Below are 25,232 nucleotides of genomic sequence, written 5' to 3'. Positions count from 1 at the left end.
ACAAAACTCTTTTCCGTCTTGAAGGTGTCACAAGATTTCTTCGGGCTGCCCGTGTCTGGCTGGCTCCCCCCCGCATTCATTGTTCGCCTGCTATCAGAAGTCCAAAGCCCACTGTGAAATCTCTCCTTCCCGATAAATTAATCTTGGCGCCCTTATGATCTAGAGCGGGATACGTAGTTCTGGGATGGCCTTTCGTCGCTGTTGCAACCAAACGGTGTTTTTCCTCAGTGCCTTGGAATCTCCTAACGCAACATTGCTGTTCCCCTCCGTAGGTTTTTCCACCATGTTTGGGAAGAAAAAGAAAAAGCTTGAAATCTCCAGCCCTTCGAATTTCGAGCACAGGGTGCACACAGGGTTTGACCACCGGGAGCAGAAATTCACTGGACTACCTCAGCAGTGGCACAGCCTGCTAGCCGACACGGCCAACCGGCCGAAGCCGATGGTGGACCCTTCGTGCATCACGCCCATCCAGCTGGCTCCTATGAAGGTATTTCTCCTGCTCTTGTAACGCTGCCCGCCTTCAACTGTTGCTCTCCTCCCATGTCGATGGGTGTTTCTCCCTCCACAGTCATGAGAAAAGCCCAGGGACAGGGAGCTTTTGCGAGCAGTGTTCCCTCTAAGCGGAGTTAGTGTGAGCAAGCTCACAGTTTTTTAGCCTCCGGCTCACAGATTTTTTATCTTAGCTCAGGAAGGACGGCTCCAGAGCAAACTGATTTAGGTAGTAGACAAACCGCACGCTCACAACTTTAATGCCAGCAGATGAATGAATGAATGAATGAATGAATGAATGAATGAATGAATGAATGAATGAATGAATGAATGAATGAATGAATGAGAACATGAATGAATGCTACTCATTGTTGGTGCTGGGCAAAGAAAGATTCCACTAATCATTGATGGCACAGCAAGGGTAGCTAAAGGAGAAAGGAGAGTCACAGTACAGTCCTGTCCAGGATTTCTCCGTTGTAAGCTCAGATTTTAGTGGGCTTAGAGTGTTTAGTCCAGGGGTGTCAAACTCATTGGTTATGAGGGCCGGACCTGACATAAAGGAGACCTTGTTGGGCCGAGCCATGTGTGTCATAAAATGTAATGCCAGGTAGCGGAGATCTAAACTTTATAAAGGACACAGACACAAAGGGTTGTTTTTTACTTAAAATAAAAACATGCTTCAAACATTAGCACTCTTGCAATATTTTGTTTATTTAACAGTGTCTGATAACTGACACCTCTTGCTCCGAATTATTGCATCAAAATGTCTGTGCTGTTGCAGTCTTGAGTGTGCTGTTCAGGTGTGTATCTGTAAGCTGCAAAGCTACGATGATGCACCAGCAGCAACAGAGCTGGAAGAAGAAGCAGAAGACAGCCAGTTCCACTGCTAATAGAAGCCCCCCCCGGGGGGGCCTGATCCGGCCCTCGGGCAACATGTTTGACACCCCTGGCTCAGAGGGAGCATTGGCCGTGAGCCAGCTGTTTCCTAGCAGGATGGCCGCTTCCGTGCCCCAAAGAACTCCTCTTTCCCACAAGGGCTGTCCTTTGTTCTGTGGGAGGCGTGGGGGCGGATCCTGCCTTGTTCTGTCCCTCCCCTGAGCACAAGTGTGGCGCTTTCCTCCGTTCCCCCGGGGAGCCTTTCTCACATGGCTCTTCCACGGGCGGGGAAGGCTCCTTGGAGGACAGCCGGACCCACGCCGATGTGCCAGTTCTTTCCTGCTACCTCTGCCCAAATCCGTGAGACGGTTCTGCAGGCGGGCGCTCCGGAGAGGCACCAGAAAGAGAGCCGAGGGCCTCGGAGAAGGGAGCAGCCCCTTCCCAACCAAGGCTCCCTCTCAGCGGTGGAGAGCCCTGTGAGCAAAGATTCTACTCTGTGAGCTCCTGGCTTTAAAGTGGTGAGCGAGCCATTTGGCTGCTGCATTAAATTAGTTTGCTCTGGAGCCCCATCCTTCCTGAGCTGAGACAAAAATGTGTCAGCCGGAGGCTAAAAAACTGTGAGCTGGCTCACACACTCAGCTTAGAGGAGACACTGACCCCAACCCACCAGCTGCATGACCCTAAGCGATGCTGCTTTGTAACACAGCAGGACTGACTTCTGGGTAAGGGTGCCTTGGTGGTCTAGGAGATCCGACAGAGGTATGGTGGTTCTGTGGGTACAGACAGAGGGTCAGCCCATAACCACCTTTCCCCCCCAGTTCTGGCCAGTCGACTTTGCAGCAGGGAGAAAAATTCGTAGTGGCCGAAGAAGCAGATTCCTGGGCTATGCAAGTGGGCGTTCGGAGGCACATCCCACCGGAAGCATCTTCGTTGGGCAGGAGAAAAGAGCCAGAGTCCAACAGCACCTGAAGGACTAACAAAATCAGGGGCAGGGGAGGACCTTCTGTGAGTCACTGCTCACTTCTTCAGATATAGCTAGAAGGGGAGTCCATCTGTCCTTATATCTTGGAGAATGGAACGATTGCAGTTCCAAGATATAGTAGCAGTAGTCAGGTTAGTCAAGTTTATTGCATGCTGCCACTAGCCGTTCCCAGTTAAAATATATTAGGTCCAAGATATGAAGACACATTCTAGCTGTATCAGAGGAAGAAGAGGAGGAGGAGATTGGATTTATGTCCCACCCTTCACTTGGAGTCTCAGAGCACCTTACAATCCCCTTCCCTTCCTTTCCCCACAACAGACACCCTGTGAGGTAAGTGGGGCTGAGAGAGCTCTGAGAGAACTGCTCTTTCGAGGACAGCCCTGAGAGAACTTGTGACTGACCCAAGGTCACACCAGCAGCTGCATGTAGAGGATATGGGAATCAAACTCGGTTCTCCCAGATTAGAGTCCTCACTCTTAACCACTACACTGAACTGGCACTAAACTGAAGTGAGCAGTGACTCACAAAAGTCCTCCCCTGCCACAAATTTTGTCAGTCTTTGAGGTGCTCCTGGACTCTTGCTCTTTTCCGCTGCTCCAGACGAACATGGCTGGCCATCTTGATCCATCTTCACTTGGTTGCGCCTTCAGATGTGCATCCCATTGAAAGGAATGCGCAGCACTCCTGCCCATTCTGATGCTCATTGAATTTCCACCCGCCGTTCCTCAAAGCCAGGAGGAGGGCAGAGACATTCCGTGGGGTGCCTGCAGATGTCCGAGGAGGCTTAAGGAGTGGGGAAGAGACAAATCCACACTCTCCCACCTCCGTGTAAATGTGCTTGTGATCGGTGGGGCTTGCCAGGATGACTATTTATATCATTCGCTGCGCATAATGTTAATGCTTTGTAAAAAAGAGCCAAAAAGAATAGATCTTTGTACGCATAAAACTTTCAGCCGTATTCGTTGGTGACACGGCCCAAGGATTTATAATCTGCGGTCTGAGGCTGCACTTGATCTTGGAGGAAACGGCAACAAATAGGCAAGTAATGGAGAAGTAACCAGAAACAACATGAATTCCTGGTAGAGAAAAACAACATTATAATTCTAATGCTTCATTAGAACAGCCTAAAATAGATCTTTGCGTGAATAAAAGTGTCAACGCTACACAGGACTTACTTTGGCACCTGTCGAGGCTCTGCACACAGCCACTCTGGCTTTTCCTGTATGCCTCAAAGTTTATCTTTTCTGCCACTATAAAATCCCCAGCTGTAGCGATGAAGGATCACAGCATATAGGCGATATATCCTGTCCTCTCTGGCAGAAATCAATGTATGACTTACCCTAAATGCTCAGGCAGGCTTATTTAGATGGCGTGAGCAGTAATAACCATTAACTCGTGTGCTATGAATGTAATTTACCAGCATTTAAAAAGGAAATTAGTTAACTTAGTTGAGCTCATACCGTTCCGAAGGGTGGCATCAGGGGACTATATGAACTGGAAAATATTTGTGTGATTTCAAGGTGTGGAAGCCGACAACCAGGAACCGATCAGTAGCCACGCAACAGTTTTATTGTATGTTGGTGGTGACCAGCCTTAGTTGTATGGGAGAGCAAGGGAGGGAGGTTATTAGATCTACAAAAGTGCAGGAAGGGCTGTGGCTCAGTGGCAGAGCCTCTGCTTGGCATGCAGAAGGTCCCCGGTTCAATCCCCGGCAGCATCTCCAGTCGAGAAGGACCAGGAGGTAGGTGCTGTGAAAGACCTTTTTCTGCCTGAGACCCAGGAGAGCGGCTGCCAGTCCGAGTAGACAAGACTGACTTTGATGGACTGAGGGTCTGATTCAGTAGAAGGCCAGCTTCATGTGTTCATATGGGGAGGGGGGTCGTGTGCCCCCCCCCCACTCGCAACATTGACTCAGTGACCCACGAAGCTGCCATGTGCCGAGTGAGACCGTTCGTTTTTCGAGATCGGTATTGACTTCTCTGGCAGGCAGCCGCGCTTGGACATTGTGACCTGATGCGTGCAACTGGAGGTGCTGAGGACTGAATCGGGGGTCTTCTGCATGCCGAGCAGAGGCTCCGCCACTGAGCCAGCCCAGCATCTGAAAGGGGAGTCCTGGTGGAGACTCTTGGTTTATGATGTGATCCGCAGTGGCAGCCAACAGCTTCTCCACGCAGACAACCGTTTCTAGTTTCGTACCATGAGAAAAGTCTGCAGTTCGACTATGAAACCACAGGCCTTTCAGTTGGTATTGGATGATCCGCAGACAACCGTTTCTAGTTTCATACCGTGAGAAAAGTCTGCAGTTCGACTATGAAAGCATGCACAGTTTGGTGTAGTGGTTAAGTGCACGGACTCTAGTCTGGGAGAACAGGGTTTGACTCCCCACTCCTCCACTCGCACCTGCTGGATGACCTTGGGTCAGTTCAAGTTCTGTCAGAGCTGTTCTTGGGAAAAGAGCAGTTTCTGTCAAGAGCTCTCCCAGCCCCACCTACCTCACAGGGTGTCTGTTGTGGGGAGGGGAAGGGAGAGGAGATTGTAAGCCGCTCTGAGACTCCCTTGGGTAGTGAAGGGCCATGGGGTATAAATCCAATCTCTTCTTCTTCTTCTTCTTCTTCTTCTTCTTCTTCTTCTTCTTCTTTCTTTGTTACTGGGCTCAAGGCAGCTTACAAATGCAAGTAAAACACACAGAATAAAATACGTTAAAAACTTAAAACCAAAATTTAAAACCACTACTCAGGACTGCTACGAAACTTCAGCAAATGCAGCCCACAGTCAAAGCGTCTTCAGCTGCCTCCTAAAGATCGATATTAGGGCAACATTTGTACATTACAAAACAGTACTTTATTTGGTTGTCTGGGTTTTTAGTTTAGGGGAAGATATGTAAGAAAGTATGCAAGAAAGCGATTGAGAATAAAACAGCTGATATCGTTAATACCCCTATCAATGGTGCAGCCTCCTTTGGAATACCACGTGCACAGTTCTGGTCCCCGTATCTCCAAAAGGACATGGCAGAGCTGGGGAAAGCGCAGAGGAGGGCAGGCAAGAGGATGAGGGGGTTGGAGCCCCTCCCCTCGGTGTCCTTCTCAGGGGAAGGCCTCGGCCTCTCTGCCCTGTTGCTGGCCCTCCAGAGGGACTGGCTGGCCCCTGTGTGAGACGGGAGGCTGGACTGGAGGGACCCTCCCTGGTCTGACCCAGCAGGGCTCTTCTGGTGTCCTTCTCAGGGGAAGGCCTCGGCCTCTCTGCCCCGTTGCTGGCCCTCCAGAGGAACTGGTTGGCCATAGTGTGAGACGGGGGGGGGGGGGGACTACAGGGACCCTCACTGGTCTGACCCAGCAGGGCTCTTCTAAGGTTCTTAAGACTGAAAGAAATGGAACAGCGATCCAAGTCAGTGCAGCAGATTGAGCAGGCGGCGCTGAAAGCCAGGAAGTCTGATTTGGGTCATGTTGTGTTTGCCGTACGTCCGCTTGCAGGTTACGAGTAGCTTTTCTCTGCTGAGTGGTTTTTATCGCTACAATTCAGCCTCTAATTATGAGACACGTTTTGGTTTTCTCGTTTTCTTTTTTCCTCCTCCATGTTGCATGAGGAGTCACAGTATTGATTCTCCTCTTGGCTCCTGCCATGGTTTCCGTTAACTGTCACTTAGCTAGCAAAGGCCAATGCTGCCTCCTCCAGCGACCCACCCTGGGTTGCTCCCACAGTAAAGACATTCCAAACAAATCATTGGCAAGGGCAGCGGAAGCATCATCAGTTTTCGAACCGAGCCAGATGTAAAAGCACCTTCCGCAGCCTAAAATGATACCCGGGAAGCGGGCTGGAGGCAGACCATGCAAGCAGCGAAGAAGATGAAGCTCTTCTATTAACAGCTTGGTGTCAGGCCCCGGTGCCCTTGGGCCTGGCTGGGGAGGGTGAGAGGGTGCTCCAGCGCTTGATTTCGAGCCAGTGAGCTGCCAGCCAGCACGGCCTCCGACACGTTGCAGGAGAAGGGAGTTCACCTCAGCAGCTTTGCCCCTCTCTCCTGCTCACGGGCTCTCCCCCCCCACCACCGCTATACAGTGTATAAAAAGAGCAGGATCGGCCATGCTCTCTCTGTCTCTCACTCAGTTCCTCTCTACCTGACCCCATCCTATCTTGCAGTTTAAGCGAGTTTGGTGTCGTGGTTAAGGGCGCGGACTCTAATCTGGGAGAACCGGGTTTGGTTGCAGTGATGGTTGTAATATTTATGGGTCAGTAGATAGACATCCAGAACAAGGAGAGCCTTAAAACAACTTTAAAGTTTGTTTGCTTGCTTATTCTCTTGGTTTCTATTCCGCTCTCCCCCACTATCGTGGGGGGAATGCTGATGACAGCATATAATAAAGACTTTAAAATACAGTTAAAAGGACGTAAAACAGTAACTTCAGATATGTGCAATGAATTGGATGGCGTAGAGCAATCTTGTCACTGTCCCAGTGAAGGGAAGAAGGGAAGGGGGCAGGAGAGGCAGGAAGAACGGTAAGAGCCTGTGCTGTGAAAGGGAACAAACACTTCTTGTGCAGCCTGTATCTCCACGGGTCTGGTTGGCCAGTGCCTGAAAAGCCAGCTGGGACAATGGGCATCGCAGAGAGGCAAACAGCCCGGGTGGTTGTATCCAAACACAAACGCTCCATGTATAACTTACGAACAGAAGTAATCCCAAAACGTCTTCTGTTTGTAAGTTATACAAGGCGCGTTTGTGTTTGGATTTCCACCTCCTCCCGCGAGCTCTCCTTTGGATACCAACCTCCAGGTGGGGGCTGGAGACATCCCGGGGTGACAGCTGGTCTCCAGGCGGCAGGGATCAGCCCCCCCCCCCGATAAAATGGCTGCTTAGGAACGTGGGCTCCGCGGCATCACACACCCCTGAAGCCCCTCCCCTCCACAGACCCCGCCCCACTCCGGCCCCACTCCCCCCAAATCTCCAGGAATTCCCCAACCTGGAGCTGGCAACCCCAGTGACGGATCTCTTCTCAGCCCTCTTTTGCTAGCTGAAGTGCTGGAGGCGGGAAAGAGGGAACGATGCAGCCCCCCCTGCCACAGCACTCTGGGGCTGAATCCCCCCCCAAAAAAAACCCACCCACCCACGCACTGCTCTTAAGGAGGGTCCCGGGTCACACACTGACATGACCTGCTGGGGGTTTCCCGAACACAAAACAAACGAGTGTTGTCAGATCTAAAGCTTCTTAACACCGTTCAGTACAACTCTGAATGATAAAGGGCAGCAGTGGCCGAGTCAGGCAAGACCTGGTCTCCCAAACAGCGTGGGGAGAGGCTGCGGCTCAGTGTGGCAGAGCTTTTGACCTGCAGAAGGTCCCTGGTTCCATCCCCGGCGGCATCTCCACTTAGAAACGGAACAGACAGCAGGTGATGTGGGAGACCTCTTTGCCCGAGACCTTGGAGAGCTGCCACCAGTCCAAGTAGACCGCGCTGGCCTCGATGGACTGGGGGGTGTGACTCAGGAGGGATCTATCTCAACATTCTGCTGGTCCCAGATTTTCAGTCCCGTCACACCTCCCCACAACAGACACCCCTTGAGGTGGGTGGGGCTGAGAGAGCTCTGAGAGAACTGCCCTTGAGAGAACAGTTGTGAGGGAACTTGTGACTGGCGCAAGGTCATGCCAGCACCTGCCTGTGGAGGAGGAGTGGGGGATCAAACCCGGTTCGCCCAGATTAGAGTCCGCGTTCCTAACCACTACTTCAAACTGGCTCTCCAGTTTGTTTGTATTCCTGCTATCTGGTAGGTTGTATTCTTGCTATCTGTTAATGGTGCCTGTGTATCCCACCGAGTCTCTCTGTTTGTGTTTGCAGCAGAGAAGTTAAGGTCTGAGAGGGTATTGTTGAGAGCAGTTTCTTGAAAATGCAGTCTGTTAACGTTTTAATCTGTTTTAATCAGAAATGTGTATATTCTAGTTTTATGGTTTTATTTATCCCTGTATTTTGTGGCTTCTCAGCTTGTAATTTATACAATAGACTATTTGACTGGCCCTAGAAGCTAAAGTGACTGAACTGAGGCTGGATCCAGGTGGGTCGGCCGTGTTGGTCTGAAGCAACAGAAGGAAGGTGGAGTCCAGTCGGGCACCTGGAAGACCCACAAAGTTTTATTCACGGCACAAGATTTCGCGTGCAGGCACAGTTCAGTGCACATAAAGATGTATGCTCAGAATTGAATTTCATTGGTCTTCAAGGTGCCTGACTGGACTCAGACAGAGGCTGTCGTGCTTTGGCCACTTTTTGAGAAGACAAGAGTCTCTGGGAAAGCTGGAGGCAGCGGGGAAAGTGAGGCAGCGGGGAAAGTGGAAGGGCCGGCAGGAGACGGACGGACTCGGTCAAGGGAGGCACAGAGGCCCTCCTCCACTGGCAAGAAGACCCAAAGGAGGCTGTTGAGGACAGGAGGACATTTTGGAGGTCATGAATTCACAGGATCGCTATAAGTCAGAAGCAACTTGGCGGCACTTCACAAACACACAGAGAGAGTAAATCTAAAAACAGAAGTCATGTAATATTTTCTGTAGAAGAAGAGGAGTTGCTTTTATACCCCGCCCTTCACTACCCGAAGGAGTCTCAGAGTGGCTTACAATCTCCTTCCCTTCCACTCCCCACACCAGACACCCTGTGAGGTAGGTGGGGCTGAGAGAGCTCTTTTGGGAACTGCTCTTGAGAGAATCGCTCTGAGAGAACTTGTAACCGACCCAAGGTCACCCAGCTGGCCGCATGTGGAGGAGGAGTGGGGCACAGGACCCGGTTCTCCAGATTAGGGTCCACCGCTCTTAACCCCTGCACCAAGCTTTTGAGTTCTCCAGAATTCTTCATCAGGATTGCTGTTCAGACACGTACACAGAATGCAAAGGGGCTCATAACAGAACAGACGAGCTGAGCGTATAAATGGAGAAAGATCTGAGAAGGTTTACTTCCTCGTGAGCAACCGTAAGATCGGGGCCCTCGATGAATCTTGCTTTGCCCTACGTAGGGTAATTGGAGGAAAAGAGTGTGCGCTGGAAGATCCGGGCCACTCTGGGGCACCACAGGGGAACTCGGGACTCCACACCAGTGTTCCCTCTAAGCTGAGTTAGTGTGAGCTAGCTCACAGTTTTTTAGCCTCCGGCTCACACATTTTTTTCTTCACTCAGGAAAGGATGGGGCTCCAGAGCAAACTAATTCATGCAGTAGCCGAATCGCTCGCTCACAACTTTAATGCCAGGAGCTCACAAAGTTGAATTTTTGCTCACAGGACTCCACAGATTAGAGGGAGCATTGCTCTACACCCACCCGGAGAGAGTCGTTTCCCCCTTAGGCGGAGGCCATGCAAAAGAGCTGGTTGCTAGGAAGGCGGCCTCCCCTGCACCCTCCCCTCCAGCGGCAGGGAATCTGCTTCCTCTAGGGTTGCCAACTCCCGGTCAGGAGATTCCTGGAGATGTTGGAGATGGAGCCTGGGGAGGGCAGAGTTTGGAGACAGAGAGAGAGAGAGAGGCCCTCAGTGGGGCACAGAGCCACAGAGCCCACCCTCCAACACAGCCATTTTCTCCAGGGGGAACCGATCCTGGTCCTCTGGAGACCAGTTGTTAATTCTAATAGGTCTCCAGGCCCCGCCTGGCGGATGGCAACCCCATCTCCCCCAGCCCTTCTTGAAGACCCTTTGCCGTCGTACCAGTATACCCTTTCAGATCTGTGGCCTTGCAAAGCTACGGCCGTAAGTATACTTTTCTGGGGGTAAGCCCCATTGAATAACGTGGGACTTACCTCCGAGTAGACCTGCTCAAGATTGCTCCCACGATTTATTAACACTGCAGCGTTACCCCCTTCTGTGGAGGTCAGTGGCCTTGTAAGAGAGTAGCTCTGTCTAGGAGGGCACTGCAAAACAGCAGTGATGTCCGGACATAAAGTGCTAAATGGTGTAACCTGCACTTAACGCAAGAATGAACGCCCACCGTTTCCCATTCCCACCCAGTCACCGTAATGATTCCTAAAACTGTTTAAAGCCTTTTGAGTCTCTTTTGCCTCGAAATTCAGTCTCGCTTCTCTTTCTCTGTGCAGCACTGGTGAACTATGAGCTACTTGTTCTGTTGAACGATGTCAAAAAATTAAGCAGCATAGAAGTATTAGCAGCGTTTGCTCAGCTAGTGGTGATTTTTGACGTAGCTTTTGTCAAGGTATACAATTTGTTTGCAGAGAGCAAATACAACTCAGGCTTGAGTATCCTTCTTTTACCTTCTCTTGCTTTTTACCCCTTGTACCTTTTTAAACGAGCAGTTTTATCGCGGAGGAGGAGAGGTTTGCCGTGGTAGCAGGGAACCGGCCTCCCTTCCGGTAGTGTTTTCCTGTGGGGCCAAGCCAACGTCTCGATCCCTGCCGAAGGAAACTCCTTCCATCCCCAGCGGCTCTTCCTCTAAAGTTGGCAGAACGCTCTCTGGACAGGAGGACAAAGGCTTCCAAGGCTTTGCTCAGCGGCACCTCTGGTGAATCCTGGAACGTTTCGCGGTCGCCCTGACGCCCCTTCCAGGGTCACCCCGGAAATGACATCATGCCAGAGCAGCCGTTCCACAGCCTCCTGCTGGGTGCCCTCCCTGGTGGTGGGAAAGGAAGACTGTGCCGGCCTTCTGTGACCCCATCGGAGAAATACTGCCCCCCCCCTTCTTTCCCCTTCCAGAGGAGCTTTAGTCAGCCTTGCGTCAAAGGCACCGATGGGTCACTGCTGGACTTGAGCTGGCCCTGTTGGGGGGGGGGGTTGTTCCGTGCCATCCAGTCGCTTTGGACTCCATGAGAGCCGGCTTGGTGCCGTGGTTAAGTGTGCGGACTCTAATCTGGGAGAACCGGGTTTGATTCCCCACTCCTCCTCCACTTGCACCTGGCTGGATGACCTTGGGCAAGCCGTAGTTCTGATAAGAGCTGTCCTTGAAAAAGAGCCGTTTCTGTCAGAGCTCTCTCGGGCCCACCTCTATCGCAGGGTGTCTGCTGTGGGGAGGGGGAGGGAAAAGGAGTTTGTAAGCCGCTCTGAGACTCCTTCGGGTAATGAAGGGTGGGGTAGAAATCCAATCTCCTCCTCCTCCTTTTTCTTCTTCTTCTTTTGTGTAGTGGTGAAGTGCGCACTCTAATCTGGGAGAACCGGGTTTGATTCCCCACTCCTCCTCCACTTGCACCTGGCTGGATGACCTTGGACAAGCCATAGTTCTGACAAGCGCTGTCCTTGAAAAAGAGCCGTTCCTGTCAGAGCTCTCTCAGCCCCACCAGCCTCACAGGGTGTGTGTCTGTTGTGGGGAGGGGAAGGAAAGGATATTATGAGCCACTCTGAGACTCCCTTGGGTAGTGAAGGGCCATGGGGTATAAATCCAATCTCTTCTTCTCTGAATTAACAACCTCCAGAGCATCCTGTCGTCAACAGTCTTGCTCCGGCCTTGCCAACGGAGGGCCCTCGTGGCTTCCCTGATTGAGTCCATCCGTCTCATGGTGGGTCTCCCTCTTTTCCCTGCGGCCTCCCACTTTCCCCGGCATGATCGTCTTTTCCAGAGACTCTCGTCTTCTCAGAATGTGCCCAAAGTACAACACTCTCAGTTCAGCCATTTCCACTTCTAGGGAGAGGTCTGGCCCAATTTGATCTGCAGCCCACTTATTTTGGGCGGTCTGCAGCATCTGTGAAACTCTCCTCCGAGACCACCACTGACCAGCTTTCACACGCATCATCATGGGGAGCCCTGCGGCATGAAATAACTTGATCTCGGTCACCAGCGACCAGTGTTCCCTCTAAGCTGAGTGAGTGTGAGTTAGCTCACCGTTTTTTAGCCTCCGGCTCACACATTTCTGTCTCCGCTCAGGGAGGAGGGCTCCAGAGCAAACTAATTTATGCAGCAGCCGAATCGCTCACTCACAACTTTAATGCCAGCAGCTCACAGAGTAGAATTTCTGCTCACGAGACTCCACAGCTTAGAGGGAGCCGAATCTTTTCTCGCTTCTTCCTGGCTGCCCTTGACAGTCTCCGTCTCCTTTCAGCTTCTTCTCGGTTGCAGTCTCCCTTTTGGTCGATGATGGAGCCCAGGAATAGAAAAACATGAACAGTTCCAGTTTCTTCATTGTCAGCCTTGAAGTTGTGCAAATCCCCCCAGCAGTCAGGGCTCTTGTCTCCTCGATGTTCGGCTGTAGCCCTCCCTCGGCCCTGTCTGCTTTAACCTCCACCAGGAACCCTTTCAGGTCTTCACTGTTTTCTGCCAGTGGTGCGGTGTCATTTGCATATCTCAAATTGTCCCATAGACAGAAACAGGTCCCTGTCAGGTTGTAAGGTCTGGAGTGTCACTTTACTCGTGTGAGAAATTAATGTGATGGTCCGATAGTTGCTGCAGTCTTTGACGCTTCCTTTTTCTTTTCTTTTTCTTGGAATTGAGATGTAAATTGAGCATTTCCAGTCTGTGGGCCACCGTTTTGTTTTCCATATTGGTTGGCGCAAGCTTGTTAAGATTTCGATGGACTCCATTTCTGTGGCTTGGAAGAGCTCTGTTGATATCCCGTCTGCTCCTGGTGGTTTGTTTCTGGTGAGAGAAGGCCCTTAAAATGATGGTCATAGAATCATAGAATGTGAGAGTTGGAAGGGACCTTGCAGGTCATCTAGTCCAACCCCCTGCACCCTGCAGGAGCAGAGCCGAAAGAGAGCCCTACAACATACCCGGAAGATGGCTGTCCAGCCTCCTCTGCTTGAAAACATCCAGCGAAGGAGCATCCACCATGGTCTGGAGTATCTTCTATTCCACCCCTCTCTTTTGTGTGTGTGGGGGTTTAACATTGATCCTGAGGAAGAGCTCTGGAGCACTTGAAAACGAGTGCATGGCTCTGTGTAGAGCAGACAACACTGCCCCTGATAGACCTACAGTCTGACTCAACTTCATGTGTTCTCGTTCATCCTCTGCCTGCGCACCATTTTCCTGGCCTCCCCCAGAGTTGATGTTTGTCTTGTTGGGGAATATTCAGGCCCCATAGAGGCATCCTACAGATATGCCCCAGTGGGACAGAAAGCGGTTCTGGAGGTCCATTTAAATTTAGGATAATGGCCCTGGGTGGGGGATTCAATTCACACCGACAGCACCGGGAGAGTCTTCTCCCCCACCCCCCCGGCAAAAAAAAAGCGGCATCGCTTCAATCACATCTATTCTATGTCCCAGTTTTGTGGCACAGAGAATTAATATAGGCAAATTAAGCCGTGTAACCCACGGGTACAGTGTAGCTCAGGTGGGTAAAAGGGCCCATGTGATCCGGATGCTTGAGTTCTGCTGCCATCTTGTGGTCGTGATGTTTGGACTACACAACGGTCAAGGTTTTTATTGTCGCCCTGAGGACTGTGTGGAGCCATTGTTGAGGATGGGAAGCTTGGTGGGTGGGTGGTTTTTTGTGTGGGTTTTTAGAAACCCAATATTCTTTCTGTACATTTGTCATGAGGAGCCACACCTCGCTTGGTCAGAGGGTCTCCCTGTGCTCTTTTCCAGGGAACGTTGCCTCCCCCACGGGAGAAACAGCCGTGAGTTAATTAATTTAAATCGATGCCCTGTGCCTGAAGGACACCCAGAGGAAAGAGCTGGCTCAGAATTGGAGATCAGTTTTCTGATTGCTTAGTTTCAAGGACTAACTAAAACCCCTAAACCTGCTAAATGGTTGATAAACGGAGATGGCACAGTTTACAGCAAATTGGGGTGCCGAACCCAGGTTGGGAAATTCCTGGAGACCTGGTGGGGGGGGGAGTGGTGAGGGGAGGGACCACCCCAGCCGGGCGTAACGCCGAGGAGTCCGCCATTTTCTCCAGGGGAGCGGATCTCTGTCCTCAGGAGATCAGGTAGAATTCTGGGAGCTCTCCAGCTTCTGCCGGGGGGTTGGTAACCCTAACAACCAGCGAGGCAGGAACCCTGGATTCCAAATGAACTGTTCAGGCAGTTCTCCTTGACGCGGAAAGCTGATGGATGTGGTTTTGGGTATGGCGCCTGTGATGGTTCACAGCAACCGATCCGGGGCTCCCTGGCCACACAGCAACTCCCAGTGCGCCCACTTGTGTTGTGGGGCCACCTTCGCACGCGCGCATTCCACGGTGAGTAGGGATCCGTGCTCCGTGGTGAAGCCCGCCGTGCTGGTTAGCTTCAGAGGGCCTTTATCTTTCAATATGCAGGGCGCTTGACGGGGCTTTTTTTCCTGGGGGAACACACCAGAACGGGGTTCCGGAACCTCTTCAACAAAATTCTTTTAAAAATGTTTGGAAGTTCATGCGTTTGCAGCATACAGATTGAAAACATCGTTTCCCTCTTGAGAGTTCTGGCACCTCTCTTTAAAAAAAAAAACAAAAAACCCACGCCCTGGCGCTTGACAAACACCTGTGCTCACAAGAACGCATGGCTCTGCGTCCTGACCCAGGTAGCCCAAGCCAGTCAGATCTCGGAAGCGAAGCAGGGCCGACCCCAGCAAGGACTTGGAAGGGAGACCTCCAAGGAATACCAAGGCTGAGACGCAGAGGCAGGCAATGGCAAGCCACCTCTCTGAAACGTCCAAGCCCCACTAGGGGTCGCCAGAGGTCAACCATGACTTCCAGGAACACACACACACACTCGCCAAAAACAAACCAAAAAGAACGGAGTCCAACCCTTTGTTGTTGTTGTTTTTTAATTTATATTTTATTTTATAAAAGCATTGAACAGTTACAACAGGATTAAACTTTTCGTAGTCAAATAGCTTACATAGTATATATAAGTATTTTTGTATTTTACGTAAGCATAGGATTATAACAAAGTAAGTACATTATTTTGAAATAATTATAACACACTATCGGAACATAATGTAACTGTATTAACCCCAAAAAGAAGTATACATAAACAGTACAACAGTATTAACAATACTAAAATCATCCAGAATTAGATCTAGTTTACTAGTTTTTAAACTTTGTTCCAAAAATAATTAGGAGCGTGATTCTGGTGATTTAAATTACTAGGTCTAAGGAGCATGAGTTGTTATAAGTTAGATTCATTTCAAAAATAGATCTGTCTATAAAGAGGATTATTTGGGATGGCTTCAGCCTCAACCATATAAGTAATGAGTGAAAACTGATGAAAAGAAGAAGACTGGGACCATAAGAACATAAGAGACGCCAATGTTGGATCAGGCCAAAGGCCCATCCAGTCCAACACTCTGTGTCACACAGTGGCCAGAAATACCAGGTGCCATCAGGAGGTCCACCAGTGGGGCCAGGACATTAGAAGCCCTCCCAATGTTGACCCCCCCCCCAAGCACCAAGAAGACAGAGCATCACTTGCCCCAGAGCCCCTATCTATACCTTGTGGCTAATAGCCACTGATGAACCGTATATGGACCTCCTCCCCAAATCTTTCTTCAACTCTTTGTCCATCCAGACCAGGGCTGCCGGCTCTGAGGGGAAGTGACCCCCCCAGCCCCCCTTTCCCCAGGGCCAGGGTCTTCCCCAGTCCTACAGCCTCGTCACGTCCATCAACCATTGGTCCTGGAGAACAGACCTGGAGTCTTCTGCACCGAAAGCGTGCACACTCTTCCCCTGACCTGTGGCCCCCTCCCCCTCACATTGTTCCCTCTACTTCTTGGCACAGAGAAGTAAGTCCCTTGCACCAAAAGCTGCCCGGAAGTTGCGCTCTCCACATGGCTGACTCTCTGGGCTAAATGACATTTTATGCTTTTTGTCGAGTTGGGTCGGGGCCTATCCTCCGAGCTGGTCGTGGGGGATTCTGGGCATGCATGGCTCCAAAGGTGGGCAAATCCCTCTCCTTCTCCCAACAGTTTCCACTCAGGAAAACAGTGTGTGGGGGGGGTGGAGGCAGGAGTCCCTCCTCCCCTCCGGCTGCCATCCTGGGCCCATCTGGAAATGCCTCTCCCTGCAGCTGCTGCGCGGCCATCGGGAAAGCAAATTGGTTCCAGGGCCAGCTTGACAAAAAAAGGGGGGGGTACACCACGTGTCGTTTGGCCCCTCGAGGGGACTCAGGGAAGAGGGGTGTACTGAGCAGTGGCGGCCCCTGGAGGCGGTTGACGTGTTGCTGGAAAGCTGTCTCTGCATCTTCCCCAAGAAAACAGAAGCAAGAGTTCCTAAAATTTCAGGATGCCACGGCTTAATTTTAGTGGAGTCGTGTTCGATAGATGTCAGTAACTATCAATGTATTGTAATTTCATTTTATTTTTTAAATACTTGGGTAGAATGTAAACGTGTGTGAAACGCAGAAAAGACATTCTTTTCAACCGGTTCCACTCCCCAGATCTATGATCTAATCTAAATCCCAGTTTCATTCAGCGTTTTCCCAGTGGTTGCGTTTCATCTAAACCCCTAGAATTTGTCTGCCGTAGTAGCCATGCGGCACTGTGAATTTTGCAATCTAAAAACTGCACAGGTGACACTCACAGATATATATTTCTCCCCATAAGATGGAGAAAGGGGTGGGAATAACCTGGATGCATACAGAAATATACAGTGTTTGTGTGCTGTATTCATTACATTAAAGTATGCCATTCAAATTGTGCAAATCAGTAGGCTGTGAAAATGTTACAAGAAAGCCCCGCAGTTGACTTCTGCAATGTCACACTGCATCATGGGCCTAGCAGACTTGAAGCTTCATACTGACCAAGAGTTTTTTTGCACTACGCTGCATCATGGGCCTAGTAGTCTTGAAGCTCCATATGTAAGCAGTTTTTCTGCATTATACTGCATCATGGGCCTAGTAGTCTTGAAGCTCCATCTCTACCAAGCAGTTTTTCTGCACTTTTTGTTGAGCATTGTTTTTCAGGGGCAGGGGTGGGGGAGTCATTCTGTTTCACTTTCTACTTCCCTTCAAATTGCCAGCAGTGAACAGAAGTGTGATGGGTCACCTTTGGGCAATAAAATCGTGGATTTAGATTAGATTATGGACTGGGTGCTAGGGGATTTAAAGATCACAAGGGCAACAGGGTGGACTGAAGCGTTCAAAGCTGGTAGTGCGCTTCTTAACTGAACAGGCACAACAGCTTCAGCAGAAATGCCATGGATTTCAGTGAGGCTGTCTGCAAGTTGGACAGAACCATGTTTTAGGCCCAAATGCTGCTAGTACCGACTCTCTGTTCCAGTAGAAACTTCTGTCCCAATGAAGATGCAGCAAGCAGGTGCTTTGGATGTTTGCGCTTAATAGATTCTTTTGAACTATGGTGCTGGAGAAGACTCTTGAGAGTCCCTTGGACTGCAAGGAGATCAAATCAGTCAATCCTAAAAGAAATCAACCCTGACTGTTCCCTGGAAGGCCAGATAATGAAACTGAAGCTCAAATACTTTGGCCACCCAATGAGAAGGGACCATTCACTGGAGACCCAGCTGAGCTCTGAGCAGGAACAGGAGCAGGAGACAGAAGGGTGAGTGGTTTTTTATTTGCTTTCAGCGGAGAGGATCCAGCTGAGGATTTTGGTGGGAGAACTGGTCTGGGAGTGTGTGGAAGCGCTTGGAGTTTTTGCAGATTCCTGGCTGCTTGAGAGAGGAAAGGGCATTGTTTGACTGTGATTGACTGCAATTGAGAGGAAAAGGAAGGGGCATTGTTTTGCATGTGATTGAGTGCCTGGGTGCATTTGAATAGCTGCTGCCAGCACTCTGCTGGGGGAGGCCTCTATTTAAGGAAACACCTGGCCAGAGGCAGAGGAGACCCAGCTGAGCTCTGAGCAGGAACAGGAGCAGGAGACAGAAGGGTGAGTGGTTTTTTATTTGCTTTCAGCGGAGAGGATCCAGCTGAGGATTTTGGTGGGAGAACTGGTCTGGGATCCTGGGATCCCAGATCACTGCAGACTGTGACAGTAGTCATGAAATTAAAAGACGCCTGCTCCTTGGGAGGAAAGTGATGGCGAACCTAAACAGCATGATAAAAAGTAGAGACATCACCCTGCCAACAAAAGTCCGCATGGTCAAAGCAATGGTATTCCCAGTAGTCATGTATGGCTGTGAGAGTTGGACTATAAGGAAGGCCGAGTGCCGAAGAATAGATTCTTTTGAATTATGGTGCTGAGGAAGACTCTTGAGAGTCCCTTGGACTGCAAGGAGATCAAATCAGTCAATCCTAAAAGAAATCAACCCTGACTGTTCCCTGGAAGGCCAGATAATGAAACTGAAGCTCAAATACTTTGGCCACCCAATGAGAAGGGACCATTCACTGGAGAAGACCCTGATGCTGGGAAAGATTGAAGGTCAAAGAAGAAGGGGTGGCAAAGGATGAGATGGTTAGACAGTGTCATAGATACAACGAACATGAAATTGAGCAAGCTTCAGAGGACGGCGGAAGACAGGAGGGCCTGGCGTGATGTGGTCCATGGGGTCACGAATAGTCGGATTCGACTGTGCGACTGAACAACAACAACAAAAAGCCGTGTAAGAATGGTTTTAGTGCACCACCCAGTGGCCACAAATAATCCTACAGAAGAACTAACAGTGCCATATAAAGTACAGTGCATCTTTCCAGGGCTTGATTTAGATGGATTTAGGAGGGTGTAACTCTGCCTGGGATGGTACTGCAGGATATGTGACACCAGGACTTATAGCACCTCTCAGACTTCACTGTGGCAGAAGCTTCCATGGACCAGAATCCATTGTGTGGGTGACCAGAGATCTTAATAAGCAGACACAAAAATTGGAATCCAAAGAGTCATGTTAGACATTCCCAAAAGAACCAGTTTGGTGCAGTGGTTAAGAGTGCCAGATTCCAATCTGGGAGAACCGGGTCCCTTCCAACTCTAACATTCTATGATTCTGTGATTCCCCACTCCTCCTCCCCATGCAGCTGCTGGAGTGACTTTGGGTCAGTCACAGTTCTTTCAGAGCTGTTCTCTCAAGGGCAGTTCTCAAAAGAGGTCTCTCAGCCCCACCTCCCTCGCAGGATGTCTGTTGTGTGGAGGGGAAGGGAAAGGAAATTGTAAGCTGCTCTGAGACCCCTTCGGGTAGTGAAGGGTGGGGTATATATCCAATCTCCTCCTCCTCCTCCTCCTCCTTCTTATTGCAAGCCCCATTTGTTTTCTTAGAACAGGAGACCGAATTGCCATACTGCGGCTGCTACAGAAAGTCCATGTAGTTTCCAAAGCACTTTAACTTTGTTGTATATTGTAACTCAGCATGCAAGAGGATCGAGGAGGAAAAGGGTTAGGAGAATTCTCTTATGTGGGTACACTTGGTAGTTGCCCCCCCCATTGGTTAGATGCTGAGCTTCTGTGGCCACTGCTGGCTTTCTGTGTTTCGTCTTATGTAGGACCTATCCTCTTCTTCTCTCTCTTACCCGGGCTTGGACCTGTAGCAAGTTAACCTTTTTGAAGTTAATCTATTCCCCACTCCTCCACTTGCACCTGCTGATGTGACCTTGGGTCAGTCACAAGCTCTGACACGTGTTATTATTATTATTATTATTATTGTTATTATTATTATTATTATTATTATTATTATTATTCATGATCAGTTAAATGTACCTACATGAATGTGTCATGTAAGATGTGCTTCTGTTTTTGCAAGTAAAACGTCTTTCTCTCGTTACCATTGGAGTCAGATCATCTTTGTCTTTTTTTTAACAGCATTTCCCATTTACTGGGAAATGTGAATGATCAGGGCGTTGAAGCTTATGTGCTTCCAAGGCAAATGGGTTTTTTAAAACAAAAAATATGTAACCCAATGCTCAGTGGCTCAGTGGTGGGGGTTTATGTGGGGAGAGGCTCCCAAAGCTACCCTGAAAATTTGGAGCCTCTCCCTCAAACCCTTTCCTCCCCAGAGCCACTAACAGCACCGTGGGGGGAAAATAACTTTTTCCCAGCATAGAGAACAATGGAGGGGATGGGGGCAACTTGTTTGGGGGGGCGTAGAATTGGACCCCCTGGTCCAGTGTTCTTGAAACTTTGTGAGTATCTTGGGGAGAGGCCCCAGCAGCTACCCTGTGAGTTTGGAGCCTCTCCCTCAAACCCCTCCCATCTAGCCCCCAGAATATACCCTATGTTTTCGCCATTGAATTCAATGGCCCATAGGATATAATGGGGCCGAAATTGACATTTGGCTGGCCGAAAGACTCTGGAATTGGCTGGTACTGCTGAAATTGACATGCGGGAGTTTTTCTGCCAGCAGAAATTGATTCTGCCCGATATGGCCAAATCTGAAACGGGCCGATTTTTTTTTTTACTTTTTTTTTGCACACCCCTAATTTGTAGCATTCCGATTTAAAACATTCATAACCCTGTATTTTTTTTAAGTCAAATTTGAGGGTCAGTCTCTCAGGTACAAAATAAGAAATCGTGACAGGTTTCTGAAACTCCCCAAGCATTTCCTTTGAGCTCGTCGGCCCTGGGTGCCAGTTTGAGATCCTTGCAAGTGCTTGTGTCTGAGGGCACCAGATTTGCAACAAGCCATTATCCTTGCGTATGGCAAACTGCAGGTAACCGACACCAGGTGGCAGCAGAGAGTAGGCAGAGATTGGCACGGAAACCGCTGGGAGGAAAGGCTGAGGAAAAAGGCGGCTGAGGGGGGACGCAACAGAGGTTGATAAAATTATGCCCGGGAATGGAGAAAATGGGTACAGGGAGCTTTTTCACCCTCTCCATTAATCCTGGAACTTGGGGAGAACCTAAGGAAGTTGACGGGCAGCAGGCTGAAGATGAGCAAACGGGATATTCTTCTTTACTCATTGAGTAACTTAATTGTGGACTATACTGCCAGTGGAAATAGTGATGCCCACAAGCATAAATGGCTTCAAAATTCATGGATTCATGGAGGACAGGTCTATCAGTGGCTGCTAGCCACGGAGGCTAAAGGGGATCTCCAGAGCCAGTAAACATGTAACTACCAGTGCCAGGAGGCAAGATTAAGGGAAGGCCTCAGCCTCTCTGCCCGGTTGCTGGCCCTCCAGAGGAACTGGTTGGCCACTGTGTGAGGCAGGAGGCTGGACTAGGTGGACCTTCACTGGTCTGATCCAGCAGGGCCCTCCTTATGTTCTTCTCAGGGGAAGGCCTCAGCCTCTGTACTGTGTTGTTGGCCCTCCAGAAGAACTGGTTGGCCACTGTGTGAGACGGGAGACTGGACTAGATGGACTGTTGGTCTGATCCAGATGGGATCTTCTGATGTTATTATAAACCTCTGAATCCCAGAGCCAGGAGGCAACATCAGGGGAAGGCCTCGGCCTCTGTACCGTGTTGTTGGCCATCCAGAGGAACTGGTTGGCCACTGTGTGAGACTGGATGCTGGACAAGGTGGACCTTCAGTGGTCTGACCCAGCAGGACTCTTCTGGGGGTCTTAGCATCAGGAGCATGCATCGGCCTCTCTGCCCTGTTCCTGGCTCTCCAGAGGAACTGGCTGGCCACTGTGTGAGACGGGAGGCTGGACTAGATGGACCTTCAGTGGTCTGACCCAGCAGGGCTCTTGTTCTTATGTTCTTCCCATGCCTGTGAGAGGTCCTGATGTATTTGAAAAGAAGTCTGGGTTATTTTCAGCACTTTCTGTGTACATGAACACCCTCTCAGGGGGCACAAGATTGTTCACTTACATTTTGATCCGGGATTACACACCGGCAGTGTCGCTTCCAAAATACAGCAGGTTGAATGCTCATCCAGTGAATTCTGGAACTCACACAGGCAAGTGGATTTCCTCCATAGCAGTCTCGCAGACTAGTTAGAGCTGATTGCCCACCGTGTTCTTAGGAGAGGGGCCGTGGCTTAGTGGTGGAGCAGTAGTTCCCAAAGAGGGCGGTGGGTGTTCTGGGCATGAGCAGCCGGAAGCCCCCTCTCTCAGCAGCAGTCTGGAGCCACGCAGGGTCTTGCACTGCCACGTGGCCCATTTTGAGATGATGCCAATTATGTTCTTCTCAGGATGTGAACTGCTCCATTCAGTGGGGGGGGGAATTAGAGGGAACATGGGTGGTACCACCTGGTGTGGGGCGGGGGGATTACCCAGGAGGCGCTCAGAGTTAAGGGGGTGGCAAGGGTCTCAGGAGGTGGGCCCCTTCAACTACACGGTTCACGTATTTACAATTTGTTCACTTATTTATGATCGACCAAGATGTGGTGCCATTCTGGCAAGATCTCCTGCCTCTGCGTAGTGCTGAAAATATGGTGGAAACTGAGGGAATTTTCAGTAAATGTGCCACAGAACTCTGGTTAGACCAGTATACTGCATTTTGGGAAATGGTCATTATCATCTGTGTTTTTGTGTCTTTGTCATTTTTCAAGGTTTTGCCAGTAAATCTTGAATATAATAGTATTAAGTGTGGTATATGTTTTCCTGGGTTCTCGGTTACCGAAAATGTTGATTATGAAGTGTCCTTTTTACCTGCAGAAGAGTTAGCTACAGAAGAGCAGCCTGCCCAAAATTAATATTTTTAGGTTACATAAGGGTTTAAAATCTCAACTTTTTTACCAAAATTGAAAAACTTTTTTTTAGGGGGAAGAGGTGAAATTTTGGCTAATTGAGGGAAAATGAATGTGCAGTTAAGTGTTGGTGTTTTGAACTGTATTGTCATCTTCCTTAGTGGGTTGTTCATATTGTTATTCTGAATAATGCTTTCTGTAGGGTAGTGTAGGGGGTACTGTAGATTTCTTTGAAATGTGGTGTTGGAGGAGAGTTTTGTGGATTATGTGGACTGCCAAAAAGGTAGCCCTTCAAACACTCAAAGATGGCTCTCACATCACCTCTCAGTCGTCTCCTCTCCAGGCTAAAAACACTCCGCTCCTTCAGCATTTCCCCGTAGGACTTGGTCTCCAGACCCCTCACCATCTTCATTGCCCTCCTCTGGACACGTTCCAGCTTGTCAACATCCTTCTTAAACTGTGGTGCTTAAAACCGAGCACAATACTCCAAGTGAGGGCTAACCAGAGCAGAGTGATACCATCACTTTGCATGATCTGGACACCATACTTCTCTTGATGCAGCCCAAAATCGCCTTTGCCTTTTTAGCTATTGCATCACACTGCTGGCTCATATTTAGTGTATGGTCTTTTAAGACCCCCAGAACCTTTTTGCAAGTGCTCCTGCCAAGACAGGTCTCCCCCATCCTAGAAGTATGCATATGATTCTTTCTGCTCAAATGCAGAATTTTACATTTATCTCTGTTTGAACTCAATTTGTTATTTTTAGCCCAGTTTTCCAGCCTGCCAAGAGCATCCTGTATCTTGATTCCGTTATTGTATTTGCTGCCGCTCCCGATCAACTGCAAATTTAATGAGCATTCCCTCTGTTCATTCATCCAAGTCCTTTATAAAGATGCCGAACAGAACAGGTCCCAGGACAGATCCTTGAGGCACTCCACTGGTCACTCCTCTCCAAGAGGATGAGGAACCGTTCACAAGCACTCTCCGGGTGCGATCTGTCAACCAGTAATAGGATCCAAATGACATTTTACCAACTTGTCAACAAGAATATCTTGTGGAACCTTATCCAAAATCCTTACTGAAATCCAGATAAACTATGTCCACAGCATTCCCTTGATCCAAAAAGGTAGTAACTCTTTCAAAACAGGAGATAAGGTTAGTCTGGCATGACTTGTTCTTGAGGAACCCACACTGGCTCTTAGTAAATGCTCAAGGACTGGCTGTTTGATCATAGAATCATAGAATTGTAAGGGACCTCCAGGGTCATCTAGTCCAACCCCCTGCACAATGCAGGAAATTCACAAATACCTCCCCCTCCACACCCACCAGTGACCCCTGTTCCACACCCAGAAGATGACCAAAAAAACCTCCAGGATCCCTGGCCAAACTGGCCTGGAGAAAAATGGCTTCCTGGCCCCAAAGTGGCAATCAGCATTTCCCGGGGCGTGTAAGAAAGGGCCACGAGAACTAAGCACTGAGGCAACCCTTCCTGCCCTCCCTTTCACGATCTGCTTAAGTTCACAGAATCAGCATTGCTGTCAGATGGGGCCATCTAGCCTCTGTTTGAAAACCTCCAAAGGAGGAGAGCCCACCTCTCCTTCCCGAGGAAGTCCGTTCCACTGAGGAACTGCTCTAACTGTCAGGAAGTTCTTCCTAATGTTTATCTGAAAACTCTTCTGATTTAATTTCAACCCATTGGTTCTGGTCCGACCTTCTGGGGCAACTGAAAGCAACTCCGCACCATCCTCTATCTGACAGCCATTCAAGTACTTGAAGATGGTGATCATATCACCTCTCGGTCATTTCTTCTCCAGGCTAAACACGCCCAGCTCCTTCAACCTTTACTCATAGGACTTGGTCTCCAGACCCCTAGTTTGTTCTAAAACCTTCCCCGGTATAGACATCAAACTGATGGGTCAGTAGTTACCTGGATCCTCCATTTTCCCTATCTTGAGGATGGGGATAACATTTGCCCACCTCACCTGTTCTCCCAAGAGGCTCTGGAATTATATCAGCAAGTTCCTTTAGCACCCTCAGATGCAATTCACCTGGCTCTAAGAAGGACTTAATTTCATCTAAAGGAGCTCCGTGTTTATGTACCACCCTTAGGCCTATCCTAGGCTGAGACTCCCTTCCCTCATCACGTGTTCTCTTTTTGCCAGGTTGAGCACCTGCAAGAGGAGGCCGAGGCAAAGTATGAACTGAGCAGTTCTGGCCCTCCCTCTTCATCACCTGCTAAAACGTCACTTTCCTCTCCCCACAATGGGCCTACCACTTCCTTGCTTTTTTCCCTTGCTCCGAACATAACGAAAGGACCATTGTTGTTTAGCATCTCTCGCTAGCCTGAGCGCATACTGAGCTTTAGCTTTTCTAACACTCAACCTACGAGCACTGGCTCTCTGCTTCTGGTCGCCCTTGTTTATATGTCCCTCCTTCTGTTTCCTACATGAGTCCTTTTTCGTTCTTTAGAAAGTGGTTTATGGAGCCACCCTGATTTCTTTAGATTCCTCCCATTTTTCCTTCTCATCGGAAATGTTTGTGATGGGAGCCTTCGGTGTC

At 49.6% G+C, this 25,232-nt stretch overlaps 1 protein-coding gene across 1 annotated transcript in view; it reads left to right on the top strand.

The window, feature by feature from the left end:
- Positions 1 to 280: 280 nt before the first annotated feature.
- The window catches only part of PAK7 (p21 protein (Cdc42/Rac)-activated kinase 7), a 79,270-nt gene continuing 54,318 nt past the window's right edge, over positions 281 to 25,232 (top strand). The window contains exon 1 of the mRNA XM_015427242.1: positions 281 to 487. Coding sequence (XP_015282728.1) covers positions 284 to 487 — 204 coding nt within the window. The 5' untranslated portion in view covers positions 281 to 283. The remainder of the gene's footprint in view (positions 488 to 25,232) is intronic.

This window comes from Gekko japonicus, unplaced genomic scaffold, assembly GCF_001447785.1.
Source record: "Gekko japonicus isolate JY-2015 unplaced genomic scaffold, Gekko_japonicus_V1.1 scaffold1258, whole genome shotgun sequence".
Classification (NCBI taxonomy): domain Eukaryota; kingdom Metazoa; phylum Chordata; class Lepidosauria; order Squamata; family Gekkonidae; genus Gekko; species Gekko japonicus.
The sequence above is the reverse complement of the archived record's forward strand: the minus strand, read 5'-3'. Positions and strand labels throughout refer to the sequence as shown.